The sequence below is a fragment of the Heptranchias perlo genome, chromosome 20 (assembly GCF_035084215.1).
Source record: "Heptranchias perlo isolate sHepPer1 chromosome 20, sHepPer1.hap1, whole genome shotgun sequence".
In the NCBI taxonomy this organism is placed as follows: domain Eukaryota; kingdom Metazoa; phylum Chordata; class Chondrichthyes; order Hexanchiformes; family Hexanchidae; genus Heptranchias; species Heptranchias perlo.
The window spans coordinates 46,933,935-46,946,416 of record NC_090344.1 but is presented as its reverse complement, the minus strand read 5'-3'; the positions used below and the strand labels follow the sequence as shown (position 1 = coordinate 46,946,416).

The 12,482-nt window shown below is 43.6% G+C and overlaps 1 protein-coding gene across 1 annotated transcript in view; it reads left to right on the top strand.

The window, feature by feature from the left end:
* Positions 1–255: 255 nt before the first annotated feature.
* The window catches only part of LOC137335803 (histone acetyltransferase KAT6A-like), a 125,626-nt gene continuing 113,399 nt past the window's right edge, over positions 256–12,482 (top strand). The window contains exons 1-2 of the mRNA XM_068001241.1: positions 256–315; positions 1,323–2,315. Of these exons, the coding sequence (XP_067857342.1) occupies positions 1,716–2,315 (600 nt within the window). The 5' untranslated portion in view covers positions 256–315; positions 1,323–1,715. The remainder of the gene's footprint in view (positions 316–1,322; positions 2,316–12,482) is intronic.

Genomic DNA, 12,482 nt, shown 5'->3' with positions numbered 1-12,482 from the left:
CACGATCACTGTGTACCCTCTCTATATATTATCTGTGTTCCCTCTCTCTCTATGATCTCTCTGCCCCCTCTCCATGTACACGATCACTGTGTACCCTCTCTATATATTATCTGTGTCCCCCCTCTCTCTATGATCTCTCTGCCCCTCTCCATGTACACGATCACTGTGTCCCCTCTCTCACACCGTGTGCCGCTGCCTGCCGGTCCCAGTGCTGCCCCCTCCCTGCAGCCCGCACCCGCTGCTCTTTCTGTCCGTCTGTCTGTTGTGTGTAAGATGGCGGCGGCGCTCTCCGTCTGTTCCTCTCCTGCGCTCTCGGTGAGTCTCCGCGGCTCCAGCCGGAGCCGAGCCGCGCCGCCCCGCCCCGCCCCGGGGCCCGCCGGCCACCAGATACCGGCCTCCGGGCGATGGGAGGAAAACCAACCCGAGCTCCCTCCGCCCCCCCCACCATCACCACCACCACCACCAGCCCCCTCTCCCTCTCCTCCCCTCCACCCTGACTCTCCTCGAACCCGACAGCGGGGCTGCGGCCAAACTCCGAGCCCCAGCTCGGGCCTGGGGCCTAGGCCAGGGTGGGATGGACCAGGAGGCCTCGGCCTCGGTCCCGGCCTCAAGGCGGCGCGGGGAGGGTGGGGTGTGTGTGTGTGGGGGGGGGGGGGGGAGGAGGGCGAGTATTGTACCGCCGGGGAAGAAGCGGGGGGCCGAGGCTCGGGGTGGGGGGGGCGGGGGGGAAGGAGGGTTTCATCCCGTCAGGGGGGGGAGGCGAGACCCGAGGATTGTCCGCCCGCGACAGGCGAGGTCGCCGCACGTACGCCGTCAGCATCGACTGGCCTAGGCCGCAGGCCCCGGGCTGTGAGTTGTGGCGTAGCGGGGAATTGGGTTGCAGTCGGCGCAGAGCCGGGTTCAGCACGGCGGTGAAAATAAGCGGCCGCTCGGAGTGAGGGCAGAGCCGGGGTGTGGGAGCCACCTGCGGCCCCCCAGTGCGGTGAAATACTGAGGCTGTGATCAAGTGTTGGGCTGTAAACAAAAGCAGGGATTGCTGGAGCTGCCAATCCTCAGCCTAGAAGGGATTAGCACCAAAATTACACTGGGATTTATTGACTCCAGTTCCTTATATGCACTTTCTGCATTTAAATCTCTTCTCACTTTCAATAACAACTGCAGCAATAGTCCCTGTCAGTGCACTTTGCCTGTCCTTTGATTTTTGGAGCTGTTCTCCACTCTTTGAGTAGTTGGGATTAATTATTATGTGTGGATGCTATTTTTCTCTTTCTCTTCTAAATATGTCATTATTGTTCTTCCCTTTCCCCCCCCCCCCCCCACAGATGCAGCATTCTGCCAAGTGTTTATCTTGGATTACATTTGGAGTGAACGCAGTCTTTTCGGGCAAGTGAATGGAGACTTTCTGATGGTTCGAAGTTTCGGAACTTTACAGAACGTTTGGGATTTTATAAATTGGACCGTGCTTTTAATTTCCTATTTATGAAAGGTTATTTTTTTATAGAGCCAGTATACCACTGTTTTTCTTCCTCCTCCTCGTCCCCTTGCTGGGAGCGTCAGAAGTCTTGGTGAGAGAGAGAGATTGGCTTCGATTTGGAAAACGTCAATGCTATGGTGAACTGCTTCTTTACTCCGAGAAATCTTTTTTTGTTATGTGGGGAACTGGTTCAACACAGAGATAAGGGGTAACACTCTGTGGATATTGGGAGTCATCAGCCATGGTAAAACTTGCGAATCCGTTGTATACCGAGTGGATTCTGGAGGCAATCCAAAAAGTTAAAAAGCAGAAACAGAGACCCTCAGAGGAAAGGATTTGCAATGCTGTGTCCTCGTCCCACGGATTAGACAGAAAAACTGTTCTGGAACAACTGGAGCTGAGTGTGAAAGATGGGACAATCTTAAAAGTTACAAATAAGGGACTTAATTCCTACAAGGATCCAGATAATCCGGGGCGGATTGTACTCCCCAAACCTCGGAATCAGTCCAAGTCAGATGCTAAGCACAGTGTCGACTGGAATAAACTTCTCAAAAGGTCGATTGAGGGCTTGTCGGAGCCCAATGGGTCATCGTTGAAGAACATTGAACGGTTTCTGAGGGGTCAGAAGGATGTGATAGCAGTTTTTGGAGTTGGCGCCTCCTCAGCCCTCCACCAGCAGCTGAGGCTTTCCCTGAAACGCTCTATAAGCCACAGCAGGATCATCAAGGATGGGCCGCTGTATCGGCTGTCGCGCGGCAAATCAGGTGGTGATGGCAAGCAGGGACTTGAGACAATCTCCTGCCTTCCACCGGTTAGCCTCCTGACTCATGAAAAGGACAAGGTAGGTGGCATTTGGATGAAGACTGAAACTTGTTCCGTGTTAAACTGAGGCTTCAGAGCCAAAAGAGCCAGCTATGTAAATTACTGATCCAGGAGAAGTGGAAAGTGTTTGGGCAAAGTAATTCCAGGAATGATGGAAAATTTTGGTTCGGAGTGTAATCCCCCTGCTCTTCATTCCAATTTATTCCCTGTGCCTGCACTGCATGTAATAATGAGAGTCAGTACTTAGTGGGTGGTGGGAGAAGTGTTCAGATACTTTCAAGTACCAAAAATGTTCACTTCAGTTGCTAAAATGCTTCAAATCTGATAGCCATGATGGAAGCATTCAGCAATTAAGTTTGCCATTTGAGTGTTTTGTGACCATGGGCGATTTTATCACTTGTGTAGGCCTTGTAAATACTTGTATTGCAAAAAAAGGGAAATTGGTGTCAAACTCTGTAGTGTCGTTACAACTAACTTGGAGTTGTAGAAAACCTGCAGTTCTTCTGTAGTTTCTGAGTTGTCTCTGTACCTAAAAGAACTCAAGCTTGATTTTAAGGGCTCTGACAGCCTTATAATTTATTTAGTCGGTGAAGATATTTCTACAAGACATCCCAGTTAAGGTTCAAAGCTTGTTTAATACGGGTTTCTGCCGACGGATGGTTAATAAATATGAATGCACTGCACAAAATAGTTAGAATGCAGGTCAGCGTGGTGCAATGTTTTGAGATTTCTTGTAGCTCAGATCACTGCTGTCATTCCTTAATGCTTAATGTTTTGTTTTAAACTGTGTGGGGCTCGGTGCTGGAAAATGCTGTCATGGATCACAAGTTTTGACTGCCAGTTCCATTTCTTCTCACCATTAATACCAAGTAGTATCAACCTCTCTGTCTTACACACCACACACATTCGGCAGTGTAAATCCTCCTGAATTGCTCATTCAGACCTCTGAAAAGCTCCAGGACGCACCCTTTCAGGGTTTGGTTCTGTGCCAGCATGAGTTTGGACTCACCACAATGTAAATGGGATGTGCACTCCAAGCCGATACTTCAGTGCCATTGCCTTGTCTTCATTTGTTTGTGCATTTTGTGAAGAGTGGGTCTGTGTTAGTCTGAGATTAATATTATTTTCAGCTCGTTATGTTGGAGGTTGTGTCTGTACAGGTGCGAAGTGAGGCGATCCATAGTTTTGATTTGCGAACCTGGCGGTAAGGTTTGTAATGATGAAAGGAAAGATTGTGCTGCATTTGCCCACGTAACAACAGCCACTGTGCTCTTCAAAGTCATTAAATGTGTCAAGTGCTTGAGATTTTTCAACAATGTGTTCAGGTACTACATAAATAAAAGCATTTCTTTCTTTGTATTTGTAAAGAACTTGAATTCATGTAGTGCCTCTCAAATCCTCAGGACGACCCATAGCGCTTTGTCCTCAAATGAATTACTTCTGAAATGCAGTCACTGTTGTTATGGAAGAAAATGTGGCAGCAAATTTGTGCATAGCAAGGTCACACAAAAAGCAGTGAGATAAATGACCATTTAATATCTTTGGTAGTGTTAATTGATGTAATAAATTGAATAGCCTGGTGGTGAAGGATAGAATACTGGAGCCTGGTCTTCTGTTGCTTCCAAGCCTTTATTCACAAAGATTCACATTACCCACCCCGAGACAAGCTCTCATACAAATGGATACGAGAGTCCCCAATTGATACGCACCATCTGAATAGAATTAACACTAATTGATATAAATCATAGGGATACAATTAACAGTTGAGGGATAAACCTTGGCCAGGACACGAGGAGATTTCCCTTGCTCTTCGAATAATGCTTTATGATCTTTTCTATCCACCGGAACATGCAGACAGGGCCTCGGTCTTAACATCTTGTCCAAAAGACTTCACCTCCAACAGTGGTGCGGTCCCTCAGTGCTCCAATGAGTCCCATCCTCGATTATGTGCATGTTCTGGAGTGGGACTCGAACTTAGAACCTTCTGCCTTGGAAGCGAGTGTGCTACCAGTGAGCCAAGCTGACATTACGAAGGAAGATAATAGAGAGATTGCTACTACTCACTGAAATGCTGTTGCATGAATTCAGCCGAGAAATCATAAAATTACACACATTCGCCAACTCGAACCAGTTGAACAGGTACCTCACAGCTTATGGTATGAATTCTGTATTGGCTTCCCTTCAAGTTCAGTTGGAATATTGCGTTCAGCTGTTGTCTTTGGGCCTGGTCTAGACTTTACATTAAACTGTGGTATTGAAATTCCCAGAATGCTTCAGGGGTTGCACGTTTTGGCACCAGGAGGTTGATCTGTACATACGATTGTGGGTTGATGGGCCAGCCACAGGTGTATCATATAGCAGTATAACTACACACTGATTATCTACTGTGCTGAGAATGTTCTATTAAGATTTACTTTTGTGATATTTTGCCATGCAGGATAGAGTCGAGGAGTGGTGCTGTAGACTTGGAGTTAAGTATATCTGTGTACCATTGCACCTGAAAAGTAAGCTTTGATTTTATGCTTGAAATTGGCAAAAATGTTCAGTACTAGAATTCAAAGCTGACCAGTTACATTTTTGAATTTGTTCTTGGGATGTCGGTGTTGCTAGCAGGGTCACAATTATTGCCCATCTCTCGTGGCCCTGAGAAGGTAGTGTTGACCCTTCCCCTTGAACTGCTGCAGTTCTTTTGATAATGTGCTCCCACAGTGGAGGGACTTTGAGGATACTGACCTCGTGATGTTGAAGGACAATATGTCCAACTGAGGATGGACAGAAAGGAGAATTTGAAGGAGATGATGTTCCCATCATTTTGCTGCTCTTGTACTCAGTGGAAAAAGTCTCAAAATTGTCATGGAAATAGACAAGTAAAATTGCACTCACAGTTCTGGAGTCTTACAATACTCCATAATTTGAATTCCGACTTTTATAATTTTACTTACCGTGGGAGGGTTAAGATCTGGAAGGACAGAGGTTTTTTGGTGAGATGCTCATAACTGTTATGTGCAGTCTTGGGAAATCTTGTGTCACATTATAGTTGCAGTGGGGGATTGAATGTTGTTTACAACTATCCGTAGAAGTAGCAACTTGCGAAATATCTCCAAATCAAATAAATTGATCAAAACTGATGGTTTCAAACACAGCGCCCTTTGGAAACCTGTGGAGTCTGATTATGGTTATTGTACGGGTGTGCTCCCATCAACAAATTGATAGTACCAAAGTCATCGGAGTGCTACGAGGTAATTTGGGATTAACCTCCTTGCTGCAGGTTCAAAATAGTAAAAGAGAAGAGAAATCAGTGATTTGGTGGCATGCGACTTGGGTGGGAGTGTGGGGTAAAGTATTTGAAGTTTAGAAAGAAAAGAAAGAATCGAAGAAACAGGACAGGAATATTTAAAGAAGCTTCTGCAGATATGGAAGCAGTATTCAACTCTTAGGCTTTATAGAGAGCTAAAAGTTGTTGAGAGGAAAGAACCTATTTGGAACGGATGAGGAAAACAAGATTTTTGGAGCTTTAGCAACAGAGCAGATAATGGGAGTTGTATTTAAGGTTAGAGGAATTAGGTGAAGAATATCAGCTGATGAAGGAGGACAAAGGTTGGAGCCATCAAAAATAAGAGATGGTAACTGTGGGTAGATTTGCGAGAGACATATGAAAACTGTGTCTTTGAGGGATTAAAAGAAACAAGATTTTTCACTCCCGCATTTAAGGGTGCGGAGGAGCTCCTGATGTCGTGATTCAGCCGCGGAGAGGACTCAGCCTCAGAGCGACTGGGGCTTGTGAGCACTGAGGCTGTGCAGTCCAAAGAAAGTTGTGAATGTGAAGTGGAATCATTGGTGAAAGGGCGGGCAATGTTACATGGTGAAATAAAAACAGAAAATGCTGGAGAAGCTCAGCAAGTCAGGCAGTATCGATGGAGAGAGAAGCAGAGTTAACGTTTCAGGTCAAAGACCCGTTCTGATGAAAGGTCTTCAATCCGAAACGTTAACTCTGTTTCTCTCTCCACAGATACTGCCTGACTTGCTGAACTTCTCCAGCATTTTCTGTTTTTATTTCAGATTTCCAGCCTCCGCAGTATTTTGCTTTTGATTCAATGCTAAATTGGTGAATTGAAGAGGTCATTCATATGAAGAAGGAGCAGTGAGAAAGAAACAGTAGAGCCTGGGGAAACTGAGAGTTAAAAGGGAGAGCAACCTGGGTAGCCACAAACACAGCTTTGGTTTGTGATGTTTAGACGTGCCAGACTCCGTCAAAGGTATTTGAGATGCAAAGACATGTGATTCATCAAAATGTTCCAGGGATCATAACAAAGGCAAGCAGAGAACCAGCGGGATGGCCATGCCAAAACCCACCTTGATATCCAGAACTTTTCAGGTGATGGATAATTTGGAAGTTAGTCAGCTTCCATAATTTTAGAAAGTACCATGTAAGGACAACAGGGCAGTGGTATGCAGAGCAAGAACAATCACCTTTCTTACAGAACCGATCAAGATAAGTAAATGTCCAAGGAAAAGAAAGGTGAGCTGGGGTCGGAGATAATGAAGAGATGGCATAGGGCAGCATAATTTCAGAGACCGACATCTTGAGGTTGTTGGAACAGGTACAGTCTGGACTAGAAATCTTACCTGGAGTCCAGAGATCCAACTGACTTGGTGTGGATCATATATTATGCAGTCATACTGATTGAACCGGATGGAGCAGGTTCATCACTAAGATCAAGATTAAAGTTGAAAAAAAATGAGCCACAAATGTCAGCTTCCTCTTTAGGAGAGCGAGTAACTGTACCATTAGAGTGGAAGAGGAATGGCAAGGATTCACAACAGTCCTGAGAGATTGACAAGGGCCTAGGAGTAAATGCTGAAGTAGCAGGAAGAGAGCATTTGATTCTTTTCAAGAAAGCTGAGTGAGTCAAGCAGCTGTCAAAGATGCCACACACTGATCAAGAGACCGGATGTGATGTTGCAGTATTCTTACAACAGACTGTGCTGTCTCCACTTGAAGTTGCAACTTGAAGATGAAGTTAAATAGAACTTGTGTGGGTGCACATAAGCTGGGCAGACATTGTGGGCCAAATGGACGTAGAATGTGAGTGAAGATGGAGGTAGTTGGGTTGTGGCAGTCCTGCATGACCCTTCTGGTATCTGAAACCATCTGCACAATAAACAGTGGCCCATGTGACAGCTCAGACATGGATTTCAGGTCTGAGCATAAATGGGACATTTGGCTTCATTCAACCCAATTGAAAGCTCTTGGAGTAGAACTTTTAAAGTCGTGCCAGGGTGCTTACTCCAAGGGGGAACAAAGTGCAGCAGGTTTTACGCAAGCAAACTGTTTTTTGTTCAGTCGAACCAGTGCTTTGAGTATTGTAGACAGAGATTATGCAATGGTCAGCAGTGAGATAGCACTGATATCTCTGCGTGTGAGACTGTTCATATCCCACTTGTGACTTTGTCACTGGAGTTATCTGGTCAGCTGCATTTGTGGAAGTTTTTGATCCCTTCACACTGCTGTTTCTAATGCAACAGACACTCTCACCTTTCAAGCTTGATGCAAAACAGAATTTATTTTTATATTGGAGAGCTTTTACTGTAGCTGTTTGATGGCATGTGACTTGATATTGGTATCTCTGTGTTGGCACTGGTTGGCATCACATGTTCCTTCCTCCTCCTCCTCCTCCACTATCCAATTATCGCCCTTAAGGAGGTTGGGGGTTTGATTAATTCCCATTTAGTTTTTTACACTGAGGCAACAGTGTAAAAACAAATATTTGCTGCATCGAAGTTTCCTGAGTAATGAGTGTTCCGTTCTGTTTAACGGAATGAGAATTGATGTAAAGTACGAAGCCATGCAAGTACCTTCTTCTGATTTGGACATACTGCAGTAAAATTACCTTCAATATTGAGTAGGTAATGAAATGGTATGGAAAAATGAGCCTGAGAATATGATGATCACCATGAAAGGGAAGCATAAACATTCATGTGGTTTGAACTTGGAAGATGAGAGCAACATGCACAGTATCGATGAAGATCTTGGGACAGATAATGTGTCACAACACAGGTTCGCAATTAGTGATATTGTGCATTATCACAAACTCTTGGGTAGCGGGAAATATAAGTAAAAGGATGCATAACGCTTATACAGGAGGATGAGTGAGAGGTAGCAAGCTACTCCACTTTAACCCATGGACCTTACAGCCAGGTATTGAAAGTCAGCTGTGAGTTCTCATCTCCTGTCAGGCAAATGTGAGTGACAACAGGGTGGAGGCAAGCAAGGGAAAATAACTTAAAACTTGATGAATTAAAAGGAAATGATGTGCAAAAAGTTTCTGTCAAAAGCTGTGAACATTGCTGTGGTGTGACATTGTTTAAGATGAAAGATTTGACTGATGACATGAAACAGAAACGGTAAATCAAGAGCCACATACTGATTTGCATTCAGTGCGAAAAAAAAAATGACATTGGGTTCTGAAATTTAATTAATCCAATATCAGTGACGTTGTATTTGATGGTAGTTACAGTAGCTACGTTAGTTTACATCCTGTGTTTCTACATACAGTCTCCGTGGAATGTTGTTTTTCCATTTCCAGTCACGTTTTTCCAGTTATGTTGAGTTCAAATGTGAAAGGTTCTACTGGTACCACATGCTGTTCTTTGGCCAAGAGTGGGGAGGTGACTCACACTGTAACAGTTGTCATTACAGTATTGCTGTAGGCCATTGAAAGGTGCTTGAGTGGCACAGAGTTGAGTTAACTTGAGATTTATTTTTGTTGGCTGGCTGTGGAAAACTATCTCCCTCTCTCCTGGATTGATTATCTTTACCTGATGAATCTGGCTGTGAATGATGGAGTTGAACACGCATCCTGTCACTTTGTGTTGCCTCAAGTTGTTATGTGGATCCATCTCTTATCAGTCTTTTCCATCGATCCGTTCTGAACGGACCATTCCAGGTGAGCTGGATGTCAGGGAATCTGCTTACTTTTGGGAGGAATGGGAAAACGCAAAACCATCAATTAAATTTTGAATGAAAAATTCAAGTTGACACCACACTTGTTTACCATATTGGTACAATACCTAGTAAGAAGAAAAAAACACAAATCACAAGTAAAATAAGATACTTCTGTGATCATTTTAATTCTTCAAATTGCTCCTACTACCATCAGTGATAGACCCGTGGCCATCAGTATTTCATCCTGGTGTTACATGGCTCACCTTGGGTTATGTCTGATGAAGTGAGACACTGGGAGCAGTTTAACATTATACCCAAAGAGTGCGAAAGAAAGTAGAGGAAGATGGAAGGAAAGTGGTGAATGAGCTGATGTCAGACACAATATATTTGGACAATTCTTTTATATCTATGAAAAAAAATCATGATAACCGACAATGGCTTATTGTCCCAAAGAGTCAAAATTTCATACAGACTTCACATAATGGATGGCAGGTAGTAATTATTTTATCCTTGTTATGTTCATGCTAATTGTACTTGTTCCTTGTGATAGTGCCAGTCATTTTCATCCATTTCATTAAGTCGAACATCTATTTGCACGAAAAGTAAAAGAATGAAATGTATATCAGATTACCGTGGTCCTGAATTGAATTAGAATATATCTTTTTGTTTCAAACTTGGGTTTCTCCAGAGAGTACATTGTGAGCCACGTAACACCAGGATGAAATACTGATGGCCACGGGTCTATCACTGATGGTAGTAGGAGCAATTTGAAGAATTAAAATTATCACAGAAGTATCTTCTTTTACTTGTGATTTGTGTTTTTTTCTTCTTACTAGGTATTGTACCAATATGGTAAACAAGTGTGGTGACAATACTGGGCAGAGTTAGGATTCCTGTAGGAATGTAGCCTGATGCCCAGGTACAGTGTTCACCAATTAAAAATATATGAACAAAAGGGAAGCTCATTCAAGGTTGGTATTTGGACAGATTCAGGAGTCCGAAATTTAAAAAAAAAGTCCTTTCCTCACCCTGCCAGTACTGCTTGCCTTTCGGCACGATTTCTTAGTTTGGGAGGAATTCCCAAACATCTCCACAAGTACTGTTGGTATCATTCCATGATGGGCTGAGAGGAAAGTGAGTTTGCAGTTGGGGCATATTCATTAAATCCTTGTCTTCATGCAGATATCTGCCATAGTGACTGGGTCCGGCTGAGGTCCTATAAAAACTTCCAGGGGTAAGTTTGTATGAGCGACAGACCCTTCCCCTGCTCCTTGGACTCGAACAGGATTATCTATGCTGACAGGTTGACTAAATTTAACGCAAAAATGATACACGTGGCATATATTGTGCATTTGCACATTGTAAGACATAAGTGCTTGAAAGGTGCTAGGACTTGTTCTTAGCCTCTGGGAGGCCCCTACTTAATTTGATGCAGCAAATAGGCTTAAAAGAGAGCTTTGCATGATTCAAAATAAACTTCTAGAGGCTTTGGTATCAGAACAGTCTGTTGATCAATGTTTGCAGTTGATGTGATTGGAGCAGGTTGGTGCTCTTGATTTTTACCAATGATGAAAGTGAAACTGAAGTATGTCCAAAGTTTCTAGTTGACCCTTTGAACTTCATTATAAATGTTTGACAGATCTACAAACTCCCCATGCTCTTCATCTTAGTCATGGCTGAGTTATGAGAAGAGTTGACCGGATTAATAAACTTTCCTGAAGTTGAGAACAGGAGCATACCACAGGCATGGGACGGTAATGACACGGTACATTGGTATACTGGCACACTGTGCCATGGGGTGGCAAGATGTGGCTAAGTTCCCCATCTCATTGAACAAGTGGAGATGGGGTGCTTCCCCCACAGAGTATGATGGAAATAGCATGCTTTTATGTACCAACGGGGGCTTGTTTACTTACTGGCATTGTCAGAAGCTTGGCACCAAGTAGTCTGCCCACATTTGAGTCATGTGATTGCATTTGCCACTGGGGGTGGAATGAATCCAAAAGAGGGAAAAGTGGTGGAAACTCATAAATAAAACACTTTGCTCCTCAGATATATTTTGTCTTATAGATTTTGAAATTGTGAGTTTATAATTAGAAAGAAAGAACTTGCTTTGAGATAGCGCCAATGTGTTTTACAGCCAATGAAGTACTTTTGTAGTGTCTTGAAATGGAGCATTTCTGATCCGTTTCTCTGCTATGTATGGTTGAGCAGATTTCTCAAGTACACTCCTTAGCTTTTCCCATTTCTGATATATGTTGGCTTGTGGAGAAGAACCAGTTGAGATTGTAAAGGCCTGGTTGCATTGGGTTCCTGTAGATAATTGAGTCTTGTTTGAGGGATGCTGCTGTTAGGTTTTGTTTTGATTTCAGTCATGTTTTAGTTGTGCAGTGGCATCATGGTTGCCTTTGGCTCGAGTCCTGGCTGCATTTCTATAAATAGCGAGGAATAAGTGTGTGTCCCCCCCGACACCTTACAGTACAGTTCTGTGTGCAGGTGAGGTGTGGTGATTTTGGTTTGGTGGACGAGTGGTTTTATATTGTGGATCATTGGCATCTTTTTGATGCTGGTATTTGTTGTCCAGTGACTGCAAACACCTCTGACTTCGACTGCTGAGATTTCCCACCTGAGTGAGACATCATCTCCTGGGTTATCCATTGCAATTTCCAGCCAACTTCATGGAGGTCTGTGATGTGCTTTTTTTCCTGAATTTCCACTTGTGAGGCCAACAGTAAGTTGCATCTCACTTGTGGGAATAAAACTCTCAAGAACCCAAACAGCCCACAAGAACTCTGTGAACTGCTGACTGTGTTTGGTCTGAGTGTTGTGTTTGATGCACCTATTTAATTAAGACTGATGTTATTTTTTCCTATTTCTTGTAAGACTTGAAAGGGCTTTGTTATATGATAGAGATTAATAATAGCCATAATGTTTCCTTTACAGGAATTCAGACTTGCTTTGATCATAGTAGCTTTTAACTTGCTGTTACTCTGGATGAGAAAAACAAAAGCACTGTCCACCTGTCTGGGACACATTTAAAAAAAAAGAAAAATTCCTTCACAGGCAAGCTGTTGCTTTGTCCTCTGGAAGAGGTGGCAAGTTAGACAAGAGTTGCAGCCACTACATGAAACAAAACTCTCCAGAAAAGATTGAAACAACCACAAAATTCATGGTACAGATTGACGTTTCACTTAGCAATTCCAGAGGTCAGATATTTTCTACCACTAATGGCTGCATATT